This window comes from Penicillium nucicola (assembly GCF_028828085.1).
Source record: "Penicillium nucicola strain IBT 29836 chromosome Unknown utg000005l, whole genome shotgun sequence".
NCBI lineage: Eukaryota > Fungi > Ascomycota > Eurotiomycetes > Eurotiales > Aspergillaceae > Penicillium > Penicillium nucicola.
Window position 1 is genome coordinate 421,132 of NW_026643129.1, and position 24,875 is coordinate 446,006.

Genomic DNA, 24,875 nt, shown 5'->3' on the forward strand with positions numbered 1-24,875 from the left:
TGACGTCCATTTTAAGACAGGAACCTCCCCTGCACAAGTGCAACACAGTAAATCCCAGAGAACGCCAGAGCTGCATTCCCAGGAACTTGGTTCAGGTCTGGGCCTTGGCCTCAGGCCGTAGTCATTCAATCTAGTTGAGTTTAGTATAGATCACTTGGGTTCATTCCCAAGGTCTAATCTAGTACAGTAAAGTAGTCCGATAATATGAGCTATCGCAGGGAGCCTAAAGGGAATCGGAGACACTAGCATGGCACTAACCTCCAAGCGCCAACGTTTTCTTTGTTTGCAAGACTCGTCGACGTAGCCAAGTGGGGATCTCCGGCCGAAGATCGACCGTTGACCAAATCATCGATGAACACACATTGTCGGTACTGTACTGTACTGTTGGCCTTTGTGACGGGTTCCCACAGCTGATAGATCATCTTGGTGTGGTGTTTCTCGTATTTTCCATTGCTATTTTCTATTGCTATTTTGACCGTTGAGAGACAATCCAATAGTATCTTGATTTGAGGACGCCTTCACCATGTTTTTCTATTTTTCTTTTTCGTTTCTTCTGAATTCTCCGCATGCAAGGCGCCTTTTCATTTACGGCCCCGAGACTAGCATGTATGTTTCAAGACTTGGCCCCTTTCAAGGGGGATGATCGGTGGAGCTAAGGCTAATCACAGCGATACGCGGGGGGCTGCGACTGTACAGTAAATTTGACGTCGTTTCTGGTGTCTCGCAGATTTTGAAGGGGATTCCAATCGGTGCATGATCGCATCTATAGGTTTGAAACCGATCAAGCGTTCGCTGAAGGTGTTTGCAGTAGCGTCATCGAGGGGTTCATGATAGATCATAGAAGGGCCACGAAAAGTGACAGGTCTCGAAATAGAAGTAATCACACCGTCCGTGCTGAGCGCTAATGTATGTATGTGTATACAGTAGACTGGGGGAAGATCGGACTGATATTTAGTGGTCTTCCTGCACGTCTGGTCAATTCTCTCACTTTTACCTTCTACTCTATGTGAATACGCCAGTCACTTCGGAGAGATATCCCTACATTGATTTGTCGAGTGTTGGAGCTTGAATCATGTCTGCATACTGTGAGGAGGATTTTGAGTCACTACCACCTGCTGTGAGACGAAAGGTAAGGGCATCTTTATTGCATTCCTGATCTTAATCTTGATCAGATCTTGATCATGATGTTCAATTCCTGTTCTATCACCACTATTACCACTATCACCACTGTCCTCCATATCCCCAAGATCTTCCCGTTATCCATAACATCCTATCACACTATCACACTACTATACCTCCATAGCGTCACTAGTGGGATCATCGTCCTAAAGGCCGAGTGCGATACGAGTTAGCCCGAGCGTTGGATTTCCCCTTTCTCATCCTTGCATTTGCCCCTGAACCCTCGGTGGAGACTCTCCATCCGCACTATCGTCTGTGGCGCCTCTCACGACGCCTGCAGATTGGTGTAGGCCATGTTGATGACTCCACTAACCCCCCCACCAATTGCTGTTCATCGCTAATCCAAACAGTTCTTCTCGAATGTCGAGCGTTTGCGCATTCGGTTAGGGCAGAGCGATCACGGTTCTCCTGCATTCTCCACGAACTATGGCCGAGCTCGACCCAATGCTCGCCTTGGCTACTCTCGCAGGCAAGGTTCGAGGAGACGCGGTCTTGAGAAACGTTCTCCGTCTCCTAAGAAACTACGCAAGCCAGGATCTCTTCAATTAGCCTACTTGGCCGCCCAAGCTGACTCGCAATGCTTCCACGCTCTCCCCGCTAAGATCCAACAAAGGCTTTTCTCACCCGACGAGCAACGGCGTCTCCGAAAGGCCTATCGGCACAGTCTCATTTACGACGCAGCCGACGTTGCCTATCGTCGAGACCTGGCGCGTCCCTGGACCTCCATCGGCTGTTCCTCCACTGCCAGTCCCCCCTCAGAGAGTGTCTCCATTGCGCAGACATCCACGGCCTTTTGGGATTCCGACTCCGAGTCAGACGAAGAGACAGATCCCAACATGGATCCCACCTTTTACGACAACTTCCGGTGGCTCGATGAAGACGGTGACCTCGACTTGTCGCTGGATGAGTATCATGCGCATGTTGCAGACGCCGCCACACGCAAGAAATCCCGTCGTCCCTCGTTCCGCCGCTCCTTATCCTTCAGCAATCAGTTGCGCCGCAAACAACTAGAACCCATCATCCCCATCTCTGCGCGTGGACTGCCTCTAGTCAGCCAATCTCAACCCTTGACTCCTCTCTCCAACCGTTCAGAATCCCGTCCAGCGTCCCGACACCGGCCTTTCCAACATGAGCCCAAATCCTCCACATCGAGCATCGATCCATCGGCGCAATATTACCAAGACCCTGATGCGCGCTTGAAATTGCGAGTATATCTCGCATCCCCACAAAAGTTCGATGAAGCCATTGAGTTTGGATTCCCGTCATTGGAACAAAAGAAGGAGGAAAATGTGGCCCCGGAGAACTCCCCCAGACCGACTCTGGTCGATCAGGACTTTGGCACATTCTTCGAAGACGACGATGGCACGATGGTGGGGAGCCCAGGAGGTTCAGTCCATGATGCATTACCTTCTCCTACTTCGATCCCATCACCGCGAGAGGCACCTCGACCGTCGGTAGAATCATCTCTCATGCAACGACGCCAATCATGGCTACCTGGCGCCAAGGGAGTTCCACAGCGACTCCCAGGGAACCGCGAGATGACATTGAAAATGACTCTCACTCGGCCTGATCTCCGGACCGACTCTCCTACTCCATCTCAATCCTCCAAGGAAGATCCCTTGCGACTGGCTGAGCTTCCCCCTGCGGATCGCCCTCAGTCGATCTGGGACTCCGACCTGGAGGATCAAGGCATGATGAGAAAGATGTGGCGCAAACTTCGACGTCACGTTTAATTGCCTTGATTGACATACTTCATTCGTTTAATTCCTATTCCCCTTCTTTGAAGCACCACGGTGTTGTCGTTTGTTTGGCGTGCGATTGTTGCCTGGGACATTTTGATCAGTTAATGGCGTCTTGGGGGGATTTTCGATCCCTGGGGGAGTTGAATTGTTCCCCCCCCATATGTATCTATTCGATTCGCAGTTGTACATATTATCTGCAGTTCTTCACTGTACCTTCTTCTCTCTACTTGATGCTTCATACCGGTCTTACCGGCATAGTTTGTAGATATTCCGCCTTGCGGGTCAATTGATATAGTGATAAGGCACGTGACAAGGAGCTCTCCAGGCAGAGGCCACGCAGCTCCGTCATCATCTTCAACTCCATTCACACTCTTAATTGTTCTTCTCTCTAGAAGCTCAGCTTCAATCCCTTCTTTTACGACTTTGTATACCATCCCTATCGACTGAACCCGTTTCCCCGGATCGGTCCGCCCGAACATCCATCCCGCATACCCATCAGATGCCTACACAGCACCGATCATGATCCCTCGGTGGCTGCTGCTCGTAGTGAGCCTGCTGCTGGCATTGACCTGTCAGCCAGTAGCGGCGGAAGCGAACAAACCCAAGGTCATCTCTCATAAACTGGACAGTGCGCCCGCCGACCTGTTCTACTTCCACGGCACGAACACGATCCTATACCGCGATATTAAGACGAGAACCCCACATGTCTCCTTCGATGGCGGCGAGAAATGGGACACAATCAAGGGTGAAGGTGATGCCATGGCAGGCAAAGCCGAGCTGATCTGGAAGCACCCGTACGATAAGAACCGCGCTTACATCCTCGGCCAAGGTGGAAAGCACTGGATCACGACCGACCAGGCTAAGACTTGGAGCTCCTTTAAGGTAGATGTCGCGCCCATCGCGTCGATGCGGTCTTTTCCGCTCGAGTTCAATGGCTGGGACCCCAAGAAGGTCATCTTCATGGGCCTGGGCGATTGCTCTCTGCTTGGTTGTATGCCTGTGGCCTACTACACCGTCGATGACTTTAAAACTGTCAAGCCATTGCGGGAACCTGCGTTCCAATGCATGTGGGCTGCAAGCCGCCCGCAGTTCGCGTTGGATTTGGAGATGCCGGATTCGATGGGCGATCGCGTCCTGTGCGTGGTGCCGGCATTGACAGGACACTTTGATCATAAGATCAGGGAAGTCCTGATTCATTCCGACAACTTCTTCCATGACAGCCCGGAGGGCACCACCTCGAAATTGAGCGATGGTCAGCCATTGAGCGGCGCCAGTGTGCAGATCCGCTCCGTCACAAAGTACTTGGTTGCGCGTCTTCAGTCTGCCGGCACTGCAGAGCAGGCTCTGTATATTAGTGATGATACAAATGTGTGGCACCGGGCTGAGTTTGGAAAACACCGCATCGAGGAGGATGCCTACACCTTGTTGGAAAGCACCAACTACAGCATTCAGATTGACGTGCAAACCACGTGGCACGACAACCGCATGGGTAGCCTGTGGTCTTCCAACTCCAACGGTACCTACTTCACGCAGAACATCGAACACACAAACCAGGATCTGAACGGCTTGGTGGACTTTGAGCGAGTCACAGACATTCAGGGTATCACGATTGTCAACACTGTCAAGAACTGGGAGGAAGCCTCGAAATCCGATTCCAAGGAGAAGAAGCTTGTCAGTAGTATCAGCTTTGACGATGCGAGAACTTTCCAGTCTCTCAAGGCCGACGGCGACGACCTGCATATCCACTCAATGACTACCTATGTCGCGCTGCGCGAGATGCCCATGCCCGATCATCGGATGTTCTCTAGTCCGGCCCCTGGCTTGGTCATGGGTGTCGGTAACACTGGAGGCCACCTCAAGGAATACTCCGAGGGCGATCTCTATGTATCGGACACCGCGGGTCTCACTTGGCGCCACGCACTCAAGGGTCCGCATCGGTTTGAATTCGGTGACCAGGGAGGCGTGATTGTGGCAGTTGCTGACGGGACCAAGACCAAGGAGGTCAAATTCTCGATTGATCATGGTAAAGAATGGGAGTCCTTCAAACTGGAGCATGAGATCAGGCCTCTGTATCTGATCACGACACCTGATTCGACCAGCTTGAAGTTCGTTTTGGTTGGTATCTCGGCCGATGACAATATCCTCATGTATTCTATTGATTTCGATGACCTCCACGAGCGCCAGTGTGGATCAGGAGACCTTGAAGAGTGGACTGCCCGTCTGGATGAAAAGGGAGAAGCAGATTGCTTGATGGGCCACAAGCAGTTCTACTACCGCCGCAAGGCCAACGCGGATTGCTTCATCAAGAAGGAGTTCACCATTTCTGCCCCCGAATTCAAGCCTTGCAAGTGTACTGCGGAGGACTTTGAATGTGATTACAACTTTGTCCGTAGCGAAGACCGCAAAGAATGTGTCCCGGCTGTCTCCCTGACGCCCCCAGCTGGCAAGTGCAAGGAATCCGATGAGAAGTATATGGGTCCTTCAGGATGGCGCCTCATTCCCGGCAACGCATGTATCCGCGAGGGTGGTGAAGATTTCGATCGCGAAATTGAGCGCTCATGCTCGAATGTTACCGCTCCGATTGTCGCCGATGGCAAGCCTCGTGCTGGAAAGCCGCATTCAATCTCCGCCAAGGAGACCGTTTACTTCTACCTTGAGCGCCAAGCCAGCAACAGCGGAGACGATGAGACTCTTATGATGCTAACGGATAAGTTTGAGCTTTTCAAATCACACGACCATGGCCGGACCTGGGAGAAAGCTATCAAGGACCACGACGTTAAAATTATGGAGATGGTTCAGCATCCTTACTTCAGTGATGCCGCATTTTTCCTCACCGATAAAAAGAAGATTTACTATACCATCAACCATGGAACATCTTTCCACTCTTTCGACGCACCTTCGACACCAACCAAGGAGCCCCTCATCCCTCTCAGATTCAATGAGAAGTACCAAGACACCCTTATCTGGATTGGAAATGAGAGCTGCGATGGCAAGAACTGTCGCTCAGAGGCATTCATCACCGATAAACGGGGTGCCAGTTGGGACCCAATGCTTATTGGCGTCGGTAAATGCGACTTTGCATACCAAGAAGGCCGGGAGAACAGCACCAAGCTCATTCTCTGTGAACAATACGAGAAAGAAGAAACGGCCAACAACCGCCAACTGGTGATCAGTGACGACAATTTCTCTACAAAAGAAACCCTCTTCAACAACATCGCTCATTACGGAACCAAGGACAAGTTTATTGTCACGGCTTGGTACAGCGGAAACCAGAACATGTATCTGAATGCCAGTGTCAGCGTGGATGGCCGCACATTCGCCGAAGCCCATTTCCCCTTCAACGTTGATGTTCCCTCATACACCATCCTCCCCAGCTCCCCGCACGCACTGTTCCTGATCGTGGAGGTCTTCAAGGCTGAAGGACGCAGCTTCGGGTCCTTGGTCAAGAGTAACAGCAACGGTACCTACTTTGTTTCGAGTCTTGAGGCTGTCAACGTTAATGACAGAGGCAATGCCGACTTTGAAAAGATGGAGGGACTGGAGGGCGTGCTCCTTGCCAACGCTGTGGCCAACAAGGATGAGGTGAAGGGCAAGGGAGCAGGCAAGAAGGTGCGAACTCTGATCACCCACAACGACGGTGGTCAGTGGATGCTGCTGGCTCCTCCTTCCAAGGGTGTTGATGGCAAGAAGTTTGGCTGTTCCGTCACGGAGGGCAAGGGCACCGACAAGTGTGCGCTCCACCTCCACCTTTACACAGAGCGTCGCGATGACCGTGATACTTTGGATTCCGGCTCTGCGATCGGCCTGATGCTCGCCCAAGGCAACGTGGGCGAATATCTCGGCAAGAAAGATGAAAGTGACACTTTCCTCACCAGAGATGGCGGTATCACCTGGTCCCAAGTCAGCAATGGACGGTACCAGTGGGAATACGGTGCCGCCGGGTCTGTGATCGTGCTCGTCAAAGACCTCCAGGCCACCAAGGTCGTGCATTACTCCCTGGACGAGGGCGCCACCTGGACCGAGTTCCAGTTCTCGGACACCGAAATGGTCATCGACGACATCTCCACCGTGCCCTCTGACACATCGAAGAACTTCTTGCTCTGGGGTACCGACCCGAAAACCTCGGGCAAACGCGTGTCGATTCCTCTCGACTTCAGCCCCATCTGGAGCCGCGACTGCAAGGACGACGAGAACGACTTTGAAATCTGGACCCCGAGTCACCCCCTCCAGGAAGAGAACTGTCTGTTCGGCCACGTCGAGCAGTACCACCGCAAGAAACCCACCGCCGAGTGCTGGAACCCCTGGCGCACGCCCCATATCTACAGCATCGGCCGGAACTGCACCTGCACCCGCGCCGACTTCGAATGCGACTACAACTACGAGATCCAAAGCGACGGCAGCTGCGGTCTAGTCCCGGGCCTCCCCAAGCCAGACCACAGCGCCCAGTGCAAGTCCGATTCCGAAATGGTCGAGTACTGGGAGCCAACCGGCTACCGCCGCATCCCCCAAACCACCTGTCAAGGCGGCCTCCTCCTCGACCAAGACGTCTCCCACCCCTGCCCGAACAAGGAAGAGGAATACCACAAGAAACACGGCATCAGCGGCGTCGGCCTCTTCTTCGCCATCGTCTCCCCCATCGCCGTGGCTGCCGCTATCGGCTACTACGTGTACACGCACTGGGACGGCAAATTCGGCCAGATCCGTCTGGGAGAGGGCGGCAGCGTCGGCTCGAGCTTCCTGTCCAGGGATTCCATCCTGGTCGCTGTGCCCGTGGCGATCATCGCGGGCGTCGTGGCCGTCGCTCAGTCTCTGCCGTTGTTGGCGACGAGTCTGGCGCGCACTGTCTCGGGCTGGTTCCGGTCTAGTGGTCGCGGGTATCAGCGACCGTATGCGACGCGTGGCTCGTTTGCGGCGCGTCGTGGTGATTATGCTCATGTTGTTGATGATGAGGATGAATTACTTGGTGCTGATGAGTTTGATGAAGAGGAGGAGGCTTGAATGGCTTCCATCAGGAGTTGTCGTCTTGGACGTGAGTAGATTTGAATATTTGATTTGATGTCTGGGAAGATTTGATGTGACTTTTATTATGAGCGAGTCCAGGACTTTCACTTGTTTTTCTTTGCTTTTCTTTTCTTGGTTTATTTGTTGGTATGCATAACCTATACGCTGCTTTGCTTTGGCTTGGACAGAGTTGGGAGATGTGTCTAGTGTTGGATTTGATCATGAATAGACTTGCCCATTGCTTGGACTTTACGGTTCTACGTAACTTATAACGTTAAGTTATCACTCATTCTTGTGTAGATGGTCTGGGCCGAACGAGTCGGGCAGTAGCTGGTGTAGGTGTCAGTGTCAGTGGTACGTAGACTGCTGAGATGGTTGAAAAGACACTCACCTCGGCCATGGTCATAATCTTGTATTTACCTTCGCCGTCATACATGTAGACAGGGAACGAAGGCGTAGTAAACTCGCGAATGCTACTGGAATCAGCGTAGTCCCAGGGAATCATAGGAAGAAGAAGAGATACTCACAACTGTCTGCACATCCCACAGGGCGACGCGGGAGGAGTGATATCCGTCGCGACAGCCAGGGCTTTGAAGTCCTTGTGGCCGGCCACCTAAGAGAGTTAGTAAGTGAAGACTTGGGACTACTGGATACAACATACAATCGCGGTTCCAAAGGCTACTCGCTCGGCGCAGGTCCCGACCGGATAAGCGGCATTTTCGACATTAGCGCCTGAGATGAATTCCCCAGATGTTGTGAGAATGCATGCTCCCACGCGAAATTTCGAGTATGGGCCTGTTGTTTGTTAGTCGGGTGTCAATATACAAGAGACGGAGAACATACAGTAGGCAGTTGCCTTGGCGTCAATGGCCTTTGTGGACAGAATCTCCAGTTCCTGAGTTGTGAGGCTCATGTTTGTATGTGTGGAGGGGGAGGAGTGGAGGGGAAGTTGTGCAGTTGAAGTTGAAGTCTTTTATCGGCCATTGATAGGCGGCGATAACCGCCGGACTTGATCTGCTTTTCTTGTTGGTTTTGATCGTCTGAGTCGATGGTCGAGGAATGTCTGAATGCTCGATTGGCAGCGAATTGTTTATATTGAGTGTTCTCTGCCGTGGTATGGTTCATGAGCCCAGACTTGCCGATATTCTCCCTTGATCTTCTTAGTTTCCTGATTTTGAGGCCGATTAAGAGAGTCTCAACCATCTCGTACATGAAATCCACTACAGTTAGGGTTATATCGTCATGGAGGCATTCCATCAGCCTTGAATAATCACTCGCATTCGAGATATTCCCAGCAACCCCCGAGAAATTGAATCGATACATAATCAAGAGTAGTTCTGATTGGTCAACTTAAAGATTATTCGATCCATCCGATCCACTTGCCGAGTCGATTTGATGATTTGATCTTCGAAGTGGAAGAAGTGTAGAGTAGAGGAGTGGCTATTTAAGACTCGCGATTTCAGCATATCTGTAAGCAATTCATATCTTAATTCTGAAATACTGAACATGACTACCCTTCCAGAAGTACTCGTTATTGGCGGCACCGGCGCTCAAGGTGCCCCAGTTGTTCAAGGTGAGTAGTAAATCATGAATATAGATCAATGTTAAGATAACTGCAGCTCTGGCTACCAGTGGGAGATATCGAGTCAAAGTATTGACAAGAAACACTCACTCCACTCAAGCCAAGTCGTTGGCGGCTTTACAGAATGTGACTCTATTCCAAGGGGCCGTGACCAGTCAGGTAGATCTGCACGCGGCCTTCCGGGGAGTCTATGGAGCGTGGGTCAATACCGACGGCTTCACTCTGGGAGAAAAAAACGAAATCTTCTATGGACTTCGTGCCTATGAGATCGCTCGCCATGAGAAGGTCACGCACTTTGTCTGGGCCAATAGTGACTATGCACTTCGAAAGGCTGGATGGGATGAGAGGTTCCGGACTCACAATGATGCCAAGGGCCGAGTGGGAGGTATGAGAGATCCAACGTGGATAGAGGGAGGCAGTGGCTAACTCGGACTTAGATCTGATTCTCGCGCATGGCCAGCAGGGCATGAAAAGTACCCTCTTCACCACTGGGCCGTACATGAACATGCTGTGGGATGGCATGTTCGTGCCCAGGACCGACTCGGATGGGACTGTCATTTGGGAAAACCCCGCTGAAGAGGGTAAAATTCCTCTGATTGCGCTTGAGGATGTCGGAAAGTACACCCTCTGGATCTTCGACCACATCGATCAATCTGCTGGCCTGGATCTGGAAGTCGCCACCGACCAAGTGAGCTTTCAAGAAATTGCCGAGACCTTCACTCGTGTTACTGGACGGCCTGCTGTGCATAGAGCAATTCCAATGGATCAGTACATGGCGGTCGCTGAGCCCTATGCGGATGCTCCAGTGAACTGGACGGCAGGCGACAAGGCGACGCGCGACGAAGCTACCATGACCTGGAAGGTGAATTTCACTGCCTGGTGGAGGTATTGGGGAGGAGGCCTGGGTGCAACGAGAGACTTGCAGCGTCTTGACCAGATTCTGCCGACTAGAATCCAGAGTCTGGAGGATTGGATGAGGAAGACCCAATATGATGGCAAACCGCGGTCTGTCCTGAAAGGACTGGATGATGCCCGATCTGGCTCTTCCAAGAACTAGAGAATGGAAACATAGGATTCATTTCCAAACCAAGTGTATTCAATAGTTTGCATAGTTGATTGTGAAAATGCCGAGAGGATTGAAAATGTCCTCGCTGGACTTGTAAATTCCCGATTATTCATCAACCAGGATAAATAATCGGCCACGTCCATGCCCAAGTGTACGAGATAGAATACCTCTTTGACTCTTTTCTATATCTTCCAGTACCAGAAAGCACAAGATGGGCCAGTCAGAGCAGGACAGAGATACCCAGCTGACAGTAAGTCCACATAGCCCTACTGGGGCTGAGAAGTGTGCCGAGCTCATACTACACAGAAACGCCGTGAGCAGCTTCGCATATCCCAGAGAGCCCATCGCAACCGAAAACGAGACGAAGAAAATGGACTCAAAAAGCGGGTAGCTGAGCTGGAAAATGAAGCTCAGAAAATAAATGAAGCGTTCCTCGACATCAGCAAACTCGTCCTCGACACAAATATGACCCAAAGCCGTCCTCACTTGGCCTCGGCTTTGCGAGAAGTGACTCGAAAGTGTCTATCACTAGCGGAGATTGTGCAAAGTCCATCAAATCCCTCTCAAGAGGCTTTGGAAGCAGACTCGAATAGTTCCAGCTGTGCACATGCAAAGGATCCAGTCAACCAGCCTGATACAGAGCCATCGAAAGATGATACCTCGACATCCAGCAGAGAGGATTCAGTGCCAACAAACCATCTATCTATCCTCTCACCCCCCTCGGAGATTCGTTATGGTGGACAGATCTCATCTGTAATTGACAACTGCTCTCTCCCGCCAATCTCACCTTCCACAACTCACCCTATACCACTCCTTCCGACAGCATCGTTAGATGAAAAGGCGGAGTTCATGCACCGTTTAGTCCGCCAGTGCTGTCTCGCCGCATATCAACTTTTGGTCCATTTGCCAGATATCCCGCGGACTAGAGAGATATTCGGGTACATACCGCCTGCGTCAAGTCGAAGCCAGATGGCCAGATCTTTATACAATACAGTTCTGGAAGATGATCCGGAGAGTCTTCAGCATAAGGCTAAGGCTCTATCTTTCTTGGCCTCGGGGGATCTCATACCCCCGACTATATCACTAGTTCCACATTCAACCAAACAGGCAATCGAGAACTTCACCCTGGATTGGCTGGATGCTTACGGAGTGCAGAAAGTTCTAAGTGACAAAGGTATACGACTGAAGGAGGATACGGCTGCGTCGGAGGCTTCTCGCTCAGATTCGGTGTCGTCTTCGATACAAATTGATGTATCGACTTTTATTAATAGTAAGTCGCAGAAAGCTATAGTCTATAGATGTGAAAGTGCTAATAACTTAGTTCTCGTCGGTCAAGCTATTTGTGTTGGTCCGGGGCCTGCATTTAGACGGGAGATGGTTGAGTATGCTCTGCAGTCTGCTACTGTAAGACGATGAGAAATGATACGAGGTAGTGATCTATTTCCAAGGATTGAATGAATACCAGACAGATTATTCATCATTTTCATCCTTGGCTCTAACCGAAGTTTTGATAGAATAATCATTCCAACTCCGAGTGATCGTATAATCTACTATGACATTGCCGAGCTCATCAATGAAGCAACAAGTAGAGCAGCGTAGACCTTGAAATAAACATGAATTATCTGACTTCCAGCTAGAGAAGAAGAACTTCCCCAGACAACAAAATGGAATGATTGTACAGAGATGATTCAAAAGAATATGTTCTTTCCAGCTTTCAAGCCACATTGTACAAGAAACTATACCAAAGAGCCAACCCTCACTCCCTCTCTTCAAACCCCAATTGTTGATCAAGAACATCTTTGATAATCGTTTCCATCGATCTCCAATTGATCATCAAAAGACGGTCCGCACTCGAAGTATCAACATTCCATCCGCCCTCCACAGGCGACTGAATCTTACACCCCACCTGAGGATAATCTCTCTTGATCAGCTCGACAGCTTGATCCCAGCTCACCGGAGGAGCGGACAGAATAAACTCAGTGCCTGTTTCAATAGAGACACGCAGTGCTTTGACATGAGCCTCAGCAACATCCCGAACATGAACCCAGGCATTCTTGAGACCTGGCTTCTCTGAAAAGAGCGACGACCAGAAAAAGGCATTCATGCCGTCGATGTCTTTGGCGCTCTCCTGTATGAGACTGTCACCTAGCACAAAGGTTGGATGGAAGGTGAGGAGCGTGTATTGGGGTTTGAATTGCTTTAGGAAGTCTCGCGTTGCTTGGTGGGCGAGGACTTTGGACGCGGAATACTTTACTCCTTCTCCCATGAATCCTTCTGGAAATGACATATCGAGTTCGATTGGAATGACTTCTCCGGTGTTGTCTGGGAAGTGTTGTGTTAGCCTATGGTCTCTTTCCTTTCCTGAGAAGATAGAACGCTCACCTTTTACCGAAACACTGGGAGAGCCGGCTGCCGTCGGGGGCAGCAAGGCCAGAACCGAGGACATGATAATGACCTTTTGAATCTGGGGATAACGCAAAGCAGCGTGCAGAATCGCTTGGGTTGCTTCTACCGCTGGACGGACATAGTCGGCCTGGAAATCAGAGCCTTTTCCAGGCATTGGAGACGCCAGATGGAAGACATAGTCGACTCCATTCAGCAAGCCGATGAAAGCAGAAGTGTTGGTGATATCTGGCAAAAGGGCAACTTCGACCTTGGATGCAAATCTCGAGTACCGCTCTTCAAGAAGCTGTTTTTGGTCGGGTTTGCGAACACAGAGACGCACACGATAGCCTGCTTCGAGCGTAGCAAGGGCAACCTGTGAGCCAATGAAGCCGGTGGCTCCGGTGATAAAGACAAGGGCGTTCATGATTGAGTATTTGAAGAATATGAAATATGTGGAAGAAACTATGATGGAAGCAGTATATATATGTGTAAATATAGAGAAACGGCTGGTTCGTGGAATGTTGAATAATCGTCCACTTGGATTATTATAACTTCGGATGAATTCCATAAACATGGCATTTTGATGTCTAAGCTAACTTTCCTTGCTCATATGAGTCTAATAGACTTTCCTCTCGACACGATTGTTTCTGCAACTTCACTAACTTCCAAGGTTCTAACGCATAGTTACGTTGAGGGCTATGTTGGCCACGCATAAAGGCGAGAATTCAGCACCAGTCCTTTAAAACTACTCAAAGTAGATGAGCAATGGGTTGAAAGTGCGTCAAATTATATCATATTCTAGCTAGAGATAACAGAACTGTATCAACAATAGACTATTTCTAAACGACTCATCGCGCTCTGTTCTCACAGAGGAACGGTCATTCCCGCATAATCGAGGAATCTTTCCTCTCGATCCGCAGTATAGTCTCCAATCACATTGATGCTATTTCCATTAGAAACCAGACCATCAAGAGCTCAGATATGGACTTACACTCCGGTTGAACTGTCATCGACAGTGATGTTACCCACGGGGTTCATGTCGGTCTTGGGAAGACCGGGATGAATCAGGAGGACAGGGACCCCCTTCGGGCGAAGTTCCAGATCAAGCTCCAGGGCAAGGCGCTCCATGGCAGTCTTGATTTCAACAGTGTCAATCATCTGGAGTTGCCAATGACGGAAGACTCACACACCTTGGAAATGTCGTATGAAGCGGTCACATTCACCCCGCTGGTGCCAAAGGCCATGTTGTGCAGGTCAAAGTTCTCCTTGTACGTGGTGATAGATCCAAAGCTACTTCCAATGAATGTCAGTACCTTGTTGGAATAAGTCGACCGCTGAACGAAGGGGAAGAATTCCAAGGCGCTCGCGTAGGCTCCGAACAAGTTGACCGATATGTTCTCTTTCAAGCCATCCAGTCCGGAAGCTGTCAAAGGTCCGAAGCCCTTGAGGACACCGGCGTTGTAGATGACTTGGTCTAGAGTTGAGGTTTTCTGCGAGATGGTCTCCTGCAGTTGATGAATAGACGAGGCATCGGTGACATCCGCTTCTAAGATATGGATGCGGTTGGGGTTATTCTGGTGCAGCTTTTGAAGGTCAACAGCTGTTGCAGATGCTCTGACTGTTGCATAGATCACTGCATTGGGATGTCTGGCAAGCTGTATCGCTGTCAGCAACAGTCTGCTATTAAGAAAGCCGTGCGTACACTTTTTTCAACCAGTTGAAGACCAATGCCACGGCTTGCGCCAATGATGAGAATGGTAGAGGGAGAAGCCATTGCGATGTTGAGTTGATATTGTGAGATGAAGTAGAGTAGTGAATGATGATTCTCTCGTGGGATTTGGGACTTATTTATACCGTCGTGACGCCACTTGACTCTCAAATGAAAGTATCATCAATCAGAATATCGAGTCTTGTCTTCCATATACGATATAGATCAGTAATCGCCATTGAGCCAATCAGCGTAGTCAATTCAGGGGAGTTCAGGTTGGTGGAGTTGATGATTTGATCAGAAAATCCCCAACCGTTCGGTCCTTTTGTTCTTTCAGTAATCAGGAAATATTCGCAAGTGACAAGATGACAGAATATAGTCCTATGAATAAGCATATGCTTTGCTCTTGGCTCTTTTCTCTTTTCTCTATTTCTCATCTTCGAATGGCGTGCCTCTAGATGCTTCCAGACTGCATTACTATCACTCCGATCTTTCATTCCTCGGCCGAGTGGCATCTCAGTGCATTTAGCATTAAATCTCAATTCAATTCCATTGGACTTGAAGAGAATCAGTCTAAGGCACCGATGTCAGAACTGGTACGATATCCTCGATTGACCTAGTTCCACGACTAAATTATCAAAGTAAAAAATTGATCAAGAGAAGTAAAATGCTACGTTAATTCAAAGACCTCAGGAGCAACATCGCTTCAGTAATTCATAGCATAACCAATGATACAATCCAGCTTGCTCAAATTTAGGCCCATTTCCCAATCAGTGCCATAATCCCAGCACCCAACACGGTACAGCACACCATGAACAACAACTTCGACCGACGTCTAGTACGGCAGGGATCAAACAGAAAGTCACGAGCCAGGAGCTCAACCAGTCCAGTGTAGATCAGGATCCCAGCCGAGATGGCATTCAACACACCCTGAATAATGAGAGACGTCTTCGAGCCCGGCACATAGGTAGTTCGCAGTCCCAGGCCGATTGCAATGGAGATCGGAGTGGTTAGGCCGTACGCCGCACACAGAATCCACGGCAGCCAGGTGTGGTTTCCGAATGGGATGGCTGACATGCGGGCTCCAATTCCGAGTCCTTCGAAGGACTGGTGGAAGACTAGTACTGGGTAGAGAGTTGCAAACTCGGAGCCTGTCACGCCGAGGTTTAGGCCGATGATTACTGAGTGGAAGATGATGCCAAATTCTAGAAGCAGGAAGGCTGCGATCTGTTGGCGGAAGGATTGCTCTGCTGCTGTGGAGTCGCTCTCGGAGGACCATGTTTCGACGCGTCTTGCCTTGTCGTCGGAAATGATGGTGGGCTGCGTTGGGGCAGGCTGCACATCGAGATGATGCTCATGGGCGATGAAGACGTTGGTGGCTTCTTCGTTCTTGTGCATGCCATACTTGTGTTCGACGTAGATCTCTGCTGCCAGATCCAGGAGGAAGATTACAAAGACTGTGAACAGCACAATGCCGGCACACCACGAGTATTCCGCCCAGTATCCTGACTGTCCGACACAGGTCTTCGGTCCGATTCTTTTGTAGGCCGGGTCGAGTAGGTGGACAAAGGCTGTAGCGACGATCACGCCGGTGCCGAAGTAGCGAGCAAAGAGATAGACATTCTGCGGGATTCTCCAGGAGGGAATCCGCTTGGCCAGTACAGGGAAGACCGTGAAGGCGGAGGAGACGAAGAGAATCACAAAGATGGACGAAATGCGAGCGCCGAGGTGGCCATTGTATTGGTTCTCCGAGATGGCCAGGTAACAAAGGACATCCTCCTTGCTGGCCTTGTTCAGATTGACATGGTCAGGATCGAAAGCCATTTTGCCTGGTTTTTGGCTTGAATTGAAGAAGTGTGGAAGACCCATCAACCACGACCAAGTGATTTTATACCATTGACATGAGTACCTTGGGGGGATTCTGTTCTCGACTTCAAACTTGCTGCCTGGCTCATCTACAAGACATCGGCTCCATTCTGACATGAGTGTACGTGTGCCGGTCTATAGGGCTGAGACTAGCCATAGGGCTGAATCTTGTGGAGGTGCATCCTGTCTGTCTCTGCTTCATGATTGGCGAAGTCTAGTGGAGCTGGTTTTCAACCCGGTTTGATATTCACTCCTGTTATTCTGTTCTATCGACATGATGGTATTTGCAGGCGTTTGTGCTAGTTTGTTGGATGTGAGCAGTCGTTCGATATGAGCGTCTTGGTTCTCAGTCCAGTCTCAGCCCAGTCTCCGGAATGGGAACTATTCGCCAGTGCAAATCGAAGTGTAAAAAAACACACCAGAGACCTGAGGACCCGGGGGGTTAGCCTGTCCAGTTTTCACACACGCGGTTATTTCTCGATGGGAATTGCCGATGTTTCCTGGACCAAATCGAATAGCCCAGAGTGAAGACAAACCAGGACAAGAACAGATCGAGGGAGTCCAAGAAGAAAGAAGAACATTCAGAGCCTGACGCTGACATGACTAATCTCTGTTTCCCCTCACTCAACTCCTCTCTCTACACCTGATTTGGATGCTTCAAATGCTTCAGATGCCTCAGATATCTCAAATACCAATAGCAGACATGGCTCATCCAGGAGTACAGATCGTCAACGGTCGTAAAACATTCATTCCACTAGGTAATCACTGCACCCTGACTCGAGAACTATAGCTCACCGTTCAGAAAACAACCCCGATACCATCACCCATCTATGTAGAAACCTGGGGATCTCTCCAACCCTGACGTTCCACGATGTGCTCTCGACAACGCCCGACATGCTATCCCACATCCCTCGACCCGTGAACGCGCTCATTCTCCTCGCCGATGAACCCATTTACCGAGCCACTCGCGCCGCCGTGGAACCCACTATCCCGGTGTATACAGGAAGCGGGCCGGAGGAGCCCGTCGTCTGGATGAAGCAGACGATTGGACATGCGTGTGGCTTGATGGCTGTTCTTCATGTCCTGTTGAATCTGGATGCGGGGAAACATGTGATGGGTGCGGAGCTGCAGGCGTTGGTGAAAAGGGCCGTTGAGCTGCAACCCGCTGAGAGGGCCGAATTGCTCTACCAGTCCAAGTTCTTGGAGGAGGCGCATATGGATGCGGCTTCGCAGGGGTGCTCGATTGTGCCATCGCCGCGGGAGGATTGTGGGTTTCATTTTGTGGCCTTTGTGCAGAGGGACGGGAAGGTGTGGGAGCTGAATGGGGGGATGAATGGGCCGTGGTTGATGGGGGAGTTGGAAGGGGAGCTGGATCTGCTCTCGGAGAAGGGGCTGGCCATGACGGTGGAGGGCTTTCTACAGGCTGCTGAGACGGTGGATCATAAGGGGATCAGTCTGGTTGCTGTATCAGGATGAGCTGGGAGGATGAAGCGAAGAAGCGAAGAACGTCTGTGGGCAGGATCTTTTTTTTTATGTACAAATCATAGCATGACATGAACTTTTCTTTTCATCCAATCTCCTGAAGAATTGTCTTCGAATGTATTCGGGGTATAACGCGGTGCAAAATCCGAAGTAAAAAGTAATGGAACCCCCGAAAGAACCCCGGAGAAGGCACAAGTCTATATGCAAAGTCTAACAGTGTTTTTGTCTTTCTTTTCATCCAAAGTACTGCCGTAATCCTTCATATACAGAGAAGATAAAGGCGGAACTGGGCGCCGAGCGCGCGCAGGTGATCCCGCACCCGCGGTACATGCCCTTGAGTCCCTGCTGTCGCCATAACCCCTTGGAGACGCTCCAGAAGGTCTGTCGTTGGGCACTGGCGGGGAGTCGGGAAATATCCTCGGTTTGCATGCGAGATTTGATGGTGTCGGCAGGGTAGAAGAGGAAGTTGTAACTGATACCAGCGGTTGCGCCAGCGATCATTTGTTGGTAGATGGGGAGTGAGTCAGAGGCCGGTTGTGCCTGTGACTTGTTGTACTTGCGGAAGAGAGAGGAGACACCTTCGTATCCACCGAACCAAGCGGCACTGCCACCGGTCTCGCGAATAAGCGTTCCCATCTGGCCGCGCCAGAATCCTTTCAGTCCTTCCTGGCGGAAGATTGTCGCGACCAGGGCCATGGGACCAGACGGTTTAGCGGCCGACTCAGCGGGTACCTGCATCTTGCATTTCACCAGCTCGATCGGAGTAAGCGCCAATGAGGTGATTGAGCCCGAAAGGGCACCACTCGCCACGAGAGCCGGGAACGGGAGATGTTCCATATTAGGATACACGGTGGCGCGCAAGGTATCCTGAATCAGGCGATAACTGAAGAAGAGACAGCTAGTCTCCACGGCAGCCCCCGTCATCGGGGCGCTGATCCCTCGGTAAAGTCCCCGGAAGCCATCGGTAGCGAACGATTGGCGAAAACAGTCCAGCGGGCCGGAGTATCGAAGGGGGAGGTGTGCGGATTGTGACTGTAATCGAACCTTGACGGTATCGAAGGGGTATTCAATGAGTTTGCCTGCCATACCGGCTGTCTGGAAGCCTGTCAGTGGTCTGTTTCTCTCATGCCATGCAGCATAGGTCTCCTTACCGATCCAAAGATGATGTCCTTCACGGCCTCCAAGCCCTGGTTGGGCGGGAGGGACGGCAGCTCCATCGGCCGCTCAGTAATGATCGCATGCTCCGTCGCCATCAAGTATGTTCAAGAGAAGTGAAGAGTGTTATCGACAGGACATGGTAAGAGGGGAAGAGGCGGGGGGGTTGTAAGAGGGATTAAAAGCGAAGTCAAGAGTAGTGGGGGGAGGGGGCGGTGTGAGGGAATTGATGGGCCTACGAGGCTTGCCAAGCCACCAGGACAGAAGCGAACAAGCAAAGAGGACAAAGTCGGGAGGAAAACGAGTCAAACGAGGGAAAACAAGAGGGAAAAGCCCGTTGGAGAAAGTGAAGACGAGTGAAAGGTGGAGTCGAAGGGCATTTTCTGTCTAGCGCCTCCGTGCCAAGACATTTTATCAGATCGAGATAATCAAAGGAAAAACTCGGATCCTGAGACGTCTGCCCGCTTCACGTTTCTTTCCTTCCTCTCTCTCTCTCCCACTTTGACCTCTGAGCACCATTGTTTCAAGAGGTTCTTGGACATGTCTACCGCTACAGAGACCCAGACCGTGCCCTCAACTGGCATGCGGAAAAATGGTAAGTGAAAAAAAATGAAGGGGAAAAAAAATTATGGAATTCATGCCCAGTCTCCACTTCCCTGCTGTTCCTCATCTCGGCTGACCCGATCGGACTTACAGGCAAAAACTGGCATGGCACTAAGAAGGCATTCCGCCCTACTGCCGGTTTGACCTCGTACGCTAAGCGTCAAGAGTTGCGCAAGCACCAGGATGCTGTCAAGGAGTTGGAGCGTGAGATGAAGGAGGAGAAAGAGGCCGAACGTCAGGTGAGTAAAGCTTTACCGCTCCCAAGCTGTCTCACCCTGCAGTTTTTGTGACTGTCTCCCATTCCTGTGGTCTCCATAATAATGCACTATCTCCGACTTCAACTTCCAAGAATGGTATCACTGACCGAGAATGTCGCGACCCAGGCCCGTATCCAACGCATCAAGGACCGCCGTGAGGCCAAGGAGGAGAAGCTTCGCTTTGAGAAGATGGCTGAGAAGATGCACCACAAGCGGGTGGAGCGTCTCAAGCGCAGAGAGAAGCGCAACAAGTTGCTCAACTCGTGAGCAGCCCGATTATCGAGATCCTTTTTTCCATATCGCCATACCCTACTTTGCATGTGTATTTACATCGGCTTGGGATATTGGCGACAGACTCATGGCATGGGCTGTTTCAGGCGTTCTGAGGGTTCTGGGTCACTACAATAGCGAGTCAACGAACTGCTTCTTTTTGGTTACATATTCATACTCATCACTGGATAGTCAAGCTGAGTAGAGCACATTCTGTGTGATTGCTGCGCAAGCTTTAATTGGAAATAGTCAATATGCATATGGATAGACATTTAGTCGCAGTGCACTGTCGGTATACAGTAGTGAGGCTAGAAAAGACGAGGTCTCGACTACCAAGTCAATCAATGTACACATGGCCAATCACAGTCCCACAAAATGAGGATTTGCCTGCTTTATGCAACTGATCAATAGTAGTTAATAGTGATAAGTTAGTAGTCAACTCACTGCAGTATCACCAGTGGACTCGAACAATCTTATTAAGCTAACCGCCGATCCTTGGCGTCATCGCCAACTCCACTCAGACAAGCTTCCCCAAGCCTCTTTCGCGATGAGTCGCCATGGATCCTCTTCACAAGAGCCCATCCTTTGCAAGCTCTCGAGCCACATCAGCCACATTTCCTCTCTCCAAAAGCTCCACTCGAAGAACGCAACTGAGTGACCAACAATCCACCCCAGAGGAACTCTCCGCAGTCAACACACGCGAAAGCAGGACCGGCAGACACTCCCGCCGACCCAGCCGCTATGGCTTAGACGACCGCGGAATCTCTCCCAAGGGGGCGACTTCACACGCTTCGTCTTCGTCACGACGAACCCGCCTGTCCTCTCCGTCTCGGCAACCGGTCGAGTTCGTCGGATATGATGGCTCACGGTCCCAACCCCATAAACACAGCAAGTCGCGAGAGCTACGGCTTCCTCGTCATATGAGCCATTTGGCGTCCTCGGCCACTGCGAGGGGACTCTTGCCTACGTGGTCTGGTGGGAGGGATAAAGACCGTGATGGGGATGATGGATTGTTGAGACCGATTACAAGGGAAACCACGAGATCGAGATGGGGGTCGGATTCGACCGGGCCGGATGGGAGCCGCAGAGGGAGTTTGTTCGACCTGCCTGAGCAGGAGCGTTTGGGCCCGATACGACGGCAGGAGATTCAATCGCCGGAAGACTTGGAGAGGGTAAGAAAGCGTAGGAAACAGGGGGAAGAGTACGCAATCCTTTTCTATGCTGCGGGTGCGGCTGCAATGCATGATATATTAATTACTATGCAGGTATCTACGGTCTGCATTGGCTTCAATTGGAACGTTGGCGACGGATGTTACGCGTCGACTGGACTACACCTATTACAATCTACTTGAGAAGATCACCGCGCTCAACTCGACCATCTCGTCTTTTCAGGAGCTATCTGATTCGGCTTCGACGCTCCTGGGCAACTTTGAACGTGAAACTGCCGGGTTAGACCAAGATATTCGAAAACAGATCAGCGACCTTAAAGGATTTGAACCGCAGATTGAAAAAGCAGACGCGTTACATGCGCGCATGAAAACAGGCCGACAGCGAGTGGAAGAATTAGACAAGAGACTTGAGACCGTACGACATGAAATTGATAGCTGGGAACAGCGCGAAACTGAGTGGCAAACACGCACCAGTCGTCGTCTGCGCATCTTCTGGGGCATTGCCACTAGTGCACTTCTTGTGCTTGTGCTCGCTCTCGTCTTCCAGAACTGGCCACCATTCCAGTCCCCCGACGCATTGTTGTCACATCTGACGGCGTTGAACCAATCTTCTGTGCCACTCCAGTCCGATACATGGGATTCATTCCTCGGTCTAGATGGCACAGGAAAAGGGTCTGCTGCAGGGGCCTCGCCGTACCCATCCAGCCTTGCAGATCGCCGCAAGAGCCTGGCAAAGGCTGGCCCTACTACCTCGACAGAGGTCCGGACCGGACCCGATACTTTGCCTACAGAACATGATCCGCTGAAAGTGTTGGATGAAATATGACATTGCTTGTGCTGTCCTCCAGATAGACTTTCTGGGAAACAGGAAATGGGGGCTTTGCAAGGCTTTACATAGGATGCAATCTTGCATTTGTACTTTTGTTTGTTTTTTAATTGAACTGTCATGATACCCCCCCACCAGTCTGCAATGGAGTCGTTGGTCGTTATTACGGCAAGGCCGCTTCGGTCTTCTTCTTCTTCTTGTCTTCGACAAACTCAATGTTTGCTTCGGGAATCTTGTTCCCGTGCACCTCGAGTAACCAGTCGGAAAGGTCATCACTGACATCACCCTGGACAGTAATCTCCTCTATGCCTGCTGGGGACCGAGTCACCGAGGACCCAGTGGCGAACTTCTTGCCCAAATCCTTTGCAATCTTCTTGTTCTCCAGACCAAAGACCTCTAGACCGATGACCACAGTCACATATTTGCGCTTGTTCCGTTCCACCCGCTTAATAATAACCTTGGAGGCAGCCTTGCGCTCGCTATCTCGCGCCTCACTTGCAGCAGCTTTGGCTTCCTTCTTGGCTGCATCCTTGGCGGCACGCTCTTGTGCCGAGACTGACAGGGTAGAGAGGTTGGCGTTCAAAGCATCTGGTGGAGAGTCAGTTATCACGTATGTGGGGAGGGGGGGAGAGAGAGGAGGGAGGGGCTGTGGTTTGACTAGCTGCATGTCAAAGTGTACACACGGCCCTCAACAGGAGCTCCATACCTTCGGAGTATAGCTTATCCCATAGGTCCGAATCATTGTCCTTGAGCCATTCTTCACATTTTTTGGCAGTACCACCAAATTCACAATACTATCCCGCAGCCAGTTAGCATTGAAGCAGAGCAGATGTAGAGGTAGGTCGAGAAGGGTAAGCTTTGCGCTTTGCGGGCGCTATCCTCTGGCCACAAGCTATGCCACGCAACATTGGGAAATGATAAGGGCGGGGGAAGGGGCTGGACCTTCACATCCAGGAAGGGAGAAATAACGATCGTACCTCTGGGGGTAATGTGCAAACTATCGGAATAGATTCCGTCAGCACTATTTTTCCTCCAAGGTTTCTGCGCCACTGGGGTGGGGGTTGATCCTTACCTCCACAATAGACCACTTGTCTTGCGGGTTCTGATCCTGATTCCTCCATGGTTTGAGAGCTAGAGATAGGTACCGGAGTAGTCTAGACTGCTTCGCTCTCAAAAGTCAACACATTCGCGGGGGGGCGGAGGGGCAGTTCTGCCGGCTAGGCCACTTTGGGAGATCACGTGGGAGGGAGGTCCGATAATGGATCGGAGCTGTCGAGTGTAAGGATCATCTCCAGGAGCCATGTCGGGACTATTTACGACCTGCATCTACTTCTGGTTCCTCGGACGAGGATTGACGCAAGATATGGTGTACTTCACATGGTTCAATGCAAGTGGCAAACTCAACACACTGGCATTGACATACGAATCCATACATTTGTTTATCACGACATCCATGGATCCTATCTCTCAACAGCTCATCCAGCAACTGGGTCCCGCCCCGGGAAGACATGGGGGATATGGAGCCTGGGGCCCCAGGCCCCAGGCTAAGAATGCAGGCGCTGAACCGTTAAACTGCATATCATGCGATGATAGCGTCTATTGGTGCCCGGTGTGCGGATCCGCCAAACTGATTAGATAGCTTCCAGGCGCCAGGGGAAGAGGAGCAACTTCTTGGTGTACGTCAACTTAGCTGTGTTGGCGATATACCCCTTGTGCAGAGCAAGTCCACTCTGATACCCTCGCCCTCAACCAATAATGGCTCGTCGTGGTGACAGGCGTAAGGGGGGGCCCGTGGGGAGAAAACCGGGGGGTCGGCAGTAGTGGGAGATAATATGTCTCCGAGAACACGAAGTCCAGTTTCAACCCAGAGGGCCTGAACCCGCTGGACGGTAACATGCAGCGAGGACCCGATCCCACTGGTTGATTGGCATTAACAATGGGCGTCTGTTGAGGGTTTAGTCGGAGGCCAATCATGCACAGGACCAATGCAAGCGCACAGACAAAGGTAATTCCTGTCCAACTCGACGAGCGTCTCTTGTTTTTTTCTCTCGTTTTTCGCCCTCTTGGTGTTGCCGGTCTTCCTCTCGTCTTGTCTCTAGCTCCCGTTTCGGCGTGTGGGAGAGAGTGTGTGGTTCCGACGTTTGCATACGCCACCACACTAACGTTGCCTATACTTGGTAAACCCTGGAAATAGACATGATGCAACCTTCCAATCAGCCCAATCCTGAATGATCTCGATCCCGCTTATCTTCCGGTCCACACACGTCCGTGTTTCGCCTGGATGGGCTCGGCTTTGATCCCATCGGCCCGTCGATCGTGTGGTTGACCAACAGGATTCTTGGTTTTGCGTCATGAAAGGCATTCCAGAAAGTTAGACGCAATCAGACCGGGGCGCCAGATTGAGACCGGATCGAGGGTATAACCCCGACCACGAACAAGAACAGGACCTCGACAAAGACGTAGAGACGAGATAGAGAGAGAAAACACGCGAAACAGGGAGTGCTCAGGCCCGTAGACTCTCGGTCCCTATAGATCCACAGCCAGCCGTTATAGTTGACGACTTGCAGATGTGGAGAATCGTGTT

At 51.0% G+C, this 24,875-nt stretch overlaps 13 protein-coding genes across 13 annotated transcripts; 7 read left to right on the plus strand and 6 right to left on the minus strand.

The window, feature by feature from the left end:
• Window positions 1-1,072: 1,072 nt before the first annotated feature.
• N7511_005237 (uncharacterized protein) lies at window positions 1,073-2,912 on the plus strand (the record flags this gene model as incomplete). The annotated part of the gene is made up of 2 exons (XM_057127614.1): window positions 1,073-1,129; window positions 1,530-2,912. 2 exons carry the CDS (start codon window positions 1,073-1,075, stop codon window positions 2,910-2,912), a joined length of 1,440 nt encoding a protein of 479 aa, XP_056984131.1.
• Window positions 2,913-3,440: 528 nt separating this feature from the next.
• N7511_005238 (vacuolar protein sorting/targeting protein 10) lies at window positions 3,441-7,919 on the plus strand (the record flags this gene model as incomplete). Its single annotated transcript, XM_057127615.1, has 1 exon — window positions 3,441-7,919. One exon carries the CDS (start codon window positions 3,441-3,443, stop codon window positions 7,917-7,919), a length of 4,479 nt encoding a protein of 1,492 aa, XP_056984132.1.
• A 285-nt stretch (window positions 7,920-8,204) lies between these two features.
• On the minus strand, window positions 8,205-8,835 carry N7511_005239 (cytidine deaminase; the record flags this gene model as incomplete). The annotated part of the gene is made up of 5 exons (XM_057127616.1): window positions 8,205-8,252; window positions 8,314-8,395; window positions 8,450-8,535; window positions 8,584-8,717; window positions 8,766-8,835. The coding sequence occupies 5 exons, from the start codon at window positions 8,833-8,835 to the stop codon at window positions 8,205-8,207; spliced, it is 420 nt and encodes a 139-aa protein (XP_056984133.1).
• Window positions 8,836-9,428: 593 nt separating this feature from the next.
• N7511_005240 (uncharacterized protein) lies at window positions 9,429-10,561 on the plus strand (the record flags this gene model as incomplete). The annotated part of the gene is made up of 3 exons (XM_057127617.1): window positions 9,429-9,495; window positions 9,542-9,889; window positions 9,942-10,561. The coding sequence occupies 3 exons, from the start codon at window positions 9,429-9,431 to the stop codon at window positions 10,559-10,561; spliced, it is 1,035 nt and encodes a 344-aa protein (XP_056984134.1).
• Window positions 10,562-10,781: 220 nt separating this feature from the next.
• Window positions 10,782-11,986, plus strand: N7511_005241 (bZIP transcription factor; the record flags this gene model as incomplete). The annotated part of the gene is made up of 3 exons (XM_057127618.1): window positions 10,782-10,820; window positions 10,877-11,840; window positions 11,892-11,986. 3 exons carry the CDS (start codon window positions 10,782-10,784, stop codon window positions 11,984-11,986), a joined length of 1,098 nt encoding a protein of 365 aa, XP_056984135.1.
• Window positions 11,987-12,326: 340 nt separating this feature from the next.
• N7511_005242 (uncharacterized protein) lies at window positions 12,327-13,379 on the minus strand (the record flags this gene model as incomplete). The annotated part of the gene is made up of 1 exon (XM_057127619.1): window positions 12,327-13,379. The coding sequence occupies one exon, from the start codon at window positions 13,377-13,379 to the stop codon at window positions 12,327-12,329; it is 1,053 nt and encodes a 350-aa protein (XP_056984136.1).
• A 440-nt stretch (window positions 13,380-13,819) lies between these two features.
• On the minus strand, window positions 13,820-14,729 carry N7511_005243 (uncharacterized protein; the record flags this gene model as incomplete). The annotated part of the gene is made up of 4 exons (XM_057127620.1): window positions 13,820-13,898; window positions 13,947-14,089; window positions 14,146-14,610; window positions 14,658-14,729. 4 exons carry the CDS (start codon window positions 14,727-14,729, stop codon window positions 13,820-13,822), a joined length of 759 nt encoding a protein of 252 aa, XP_056984137.1.
• A 687-nt stretch (window positions 14,730-15,416) lies between these two features.
• Window positions 15,417-16,487, minus strand: zrfA (high-affinity Zn(2+) transporter ZRT1; the record flags this gene model as incomplete). Its single annotated transcript, XM_057127621.1, has 1 exon — window positions 15,417-16,487. One exon carries the CDS (start codon window positions 16,485-16,487, stop codon window positions 15,417-15,419), a length of 1,071 nt encoding a protein of 356 aa, XP_056984138.1.
• Window positions 16,488-17,232: 745 nt separating this feature from the next.
• Window positions 17,233-18,005, plus strand: N7511_005245 (ubiquitin carboxyl-terminal hydrolase; the record flags this gene model as incomplete). Its single annotated transcript, XM_057127622.1, has 2 exons — window positions 17,233-17,287; window positions 17,332-18,005. 2 exons carry the CDS (start codon window positions 17,233-17,235, stop codon window positions 18,003-18,005), a joined length of 729 nt encoding a protein of 242 aa, XP_056984139.1.
• Window positions 18,006-18,245: 240 nt separating this feature from the next.
• Window positions 18,246-19,264, minus strand: amcA (putative mitochondrial ornithine carrier protein AmcA/Ort1; the record flags this gene model as incomplete). Its single annotated transcript, XM_057127623.1, has 2 exons — window positions 18,246-19,106; window positions 19,163-19,264. The coding sequence occupies 2 exons, from the start codon at window positions 19,262-19,264 to the stop codon at window positions 18,246-18,248; spliced, it is 963 nt and encodes a 320-aa protein (XP_056984140.1).
• A 442-nt stretch (window positions 19,265-19,706) lies between these two features.
• On the plus strand, window positions 19,707-20,293 carry N7511_005247 (CGR1 family protein; the record flags this gene model as incomplete). The annotated part of the gene is made up of 3 exons (XM_057127624.1): window positions 19,707-19,761; window positions 19,863-20,008; window positions 20,153-20,293. The coding sequence occupies 3 exons, from the start codon at window positions 19,707-19,709 to the stop codon at window positions 20,291-20,293; spliced, it is 342 nt and encodes a 113-aa protein (XP_056984141.1).
• A 560-nt stretch (window positions 20,294-20,853) lies between these two features.
• N7511_005248 (uncharacterized protein) lies at window positions 20,854-22,291 on the plus strand (the record flags this gene model as incomplete). The annotated part of the gene is made up of 2 exons (XM_057127625.1): window positions 20,854-21,497; window positions 21,562-22,291. The coding sequence occupies 2 exons, from the start codon at window positions 20,854-20,856 to the stop codon at window positions 22,289-22,291; spliced, it is 1,374 nt and encodes a 457-aa protein (XP_056984142.1).
• Window positions 22,292-22,454: 163 nt separating this feature from the next.
• tma22 (putative RNA binding protein Tma22) lies at window positions 22,455-23,412 on the minus strand (the record flags this gene model as incomplete). The annotated part of the gene is made up of 4 exons (XM_057127626.1): window positions 22,455-22,948; window positions 22,998-23,085; window positions 23,269-23,288; window positions 23,364-23,412. The coding sequence occupies 4 exons, from the start codon at window positions 23,410-23,412 to the stop codon at window positions 22,455-22,457; spliced, it is 651 nt and encodes a 216-aa protein (XP_056984143.1).
• Window positions 23,413-24,875: the final 1,463 nt, after the last annotated feature.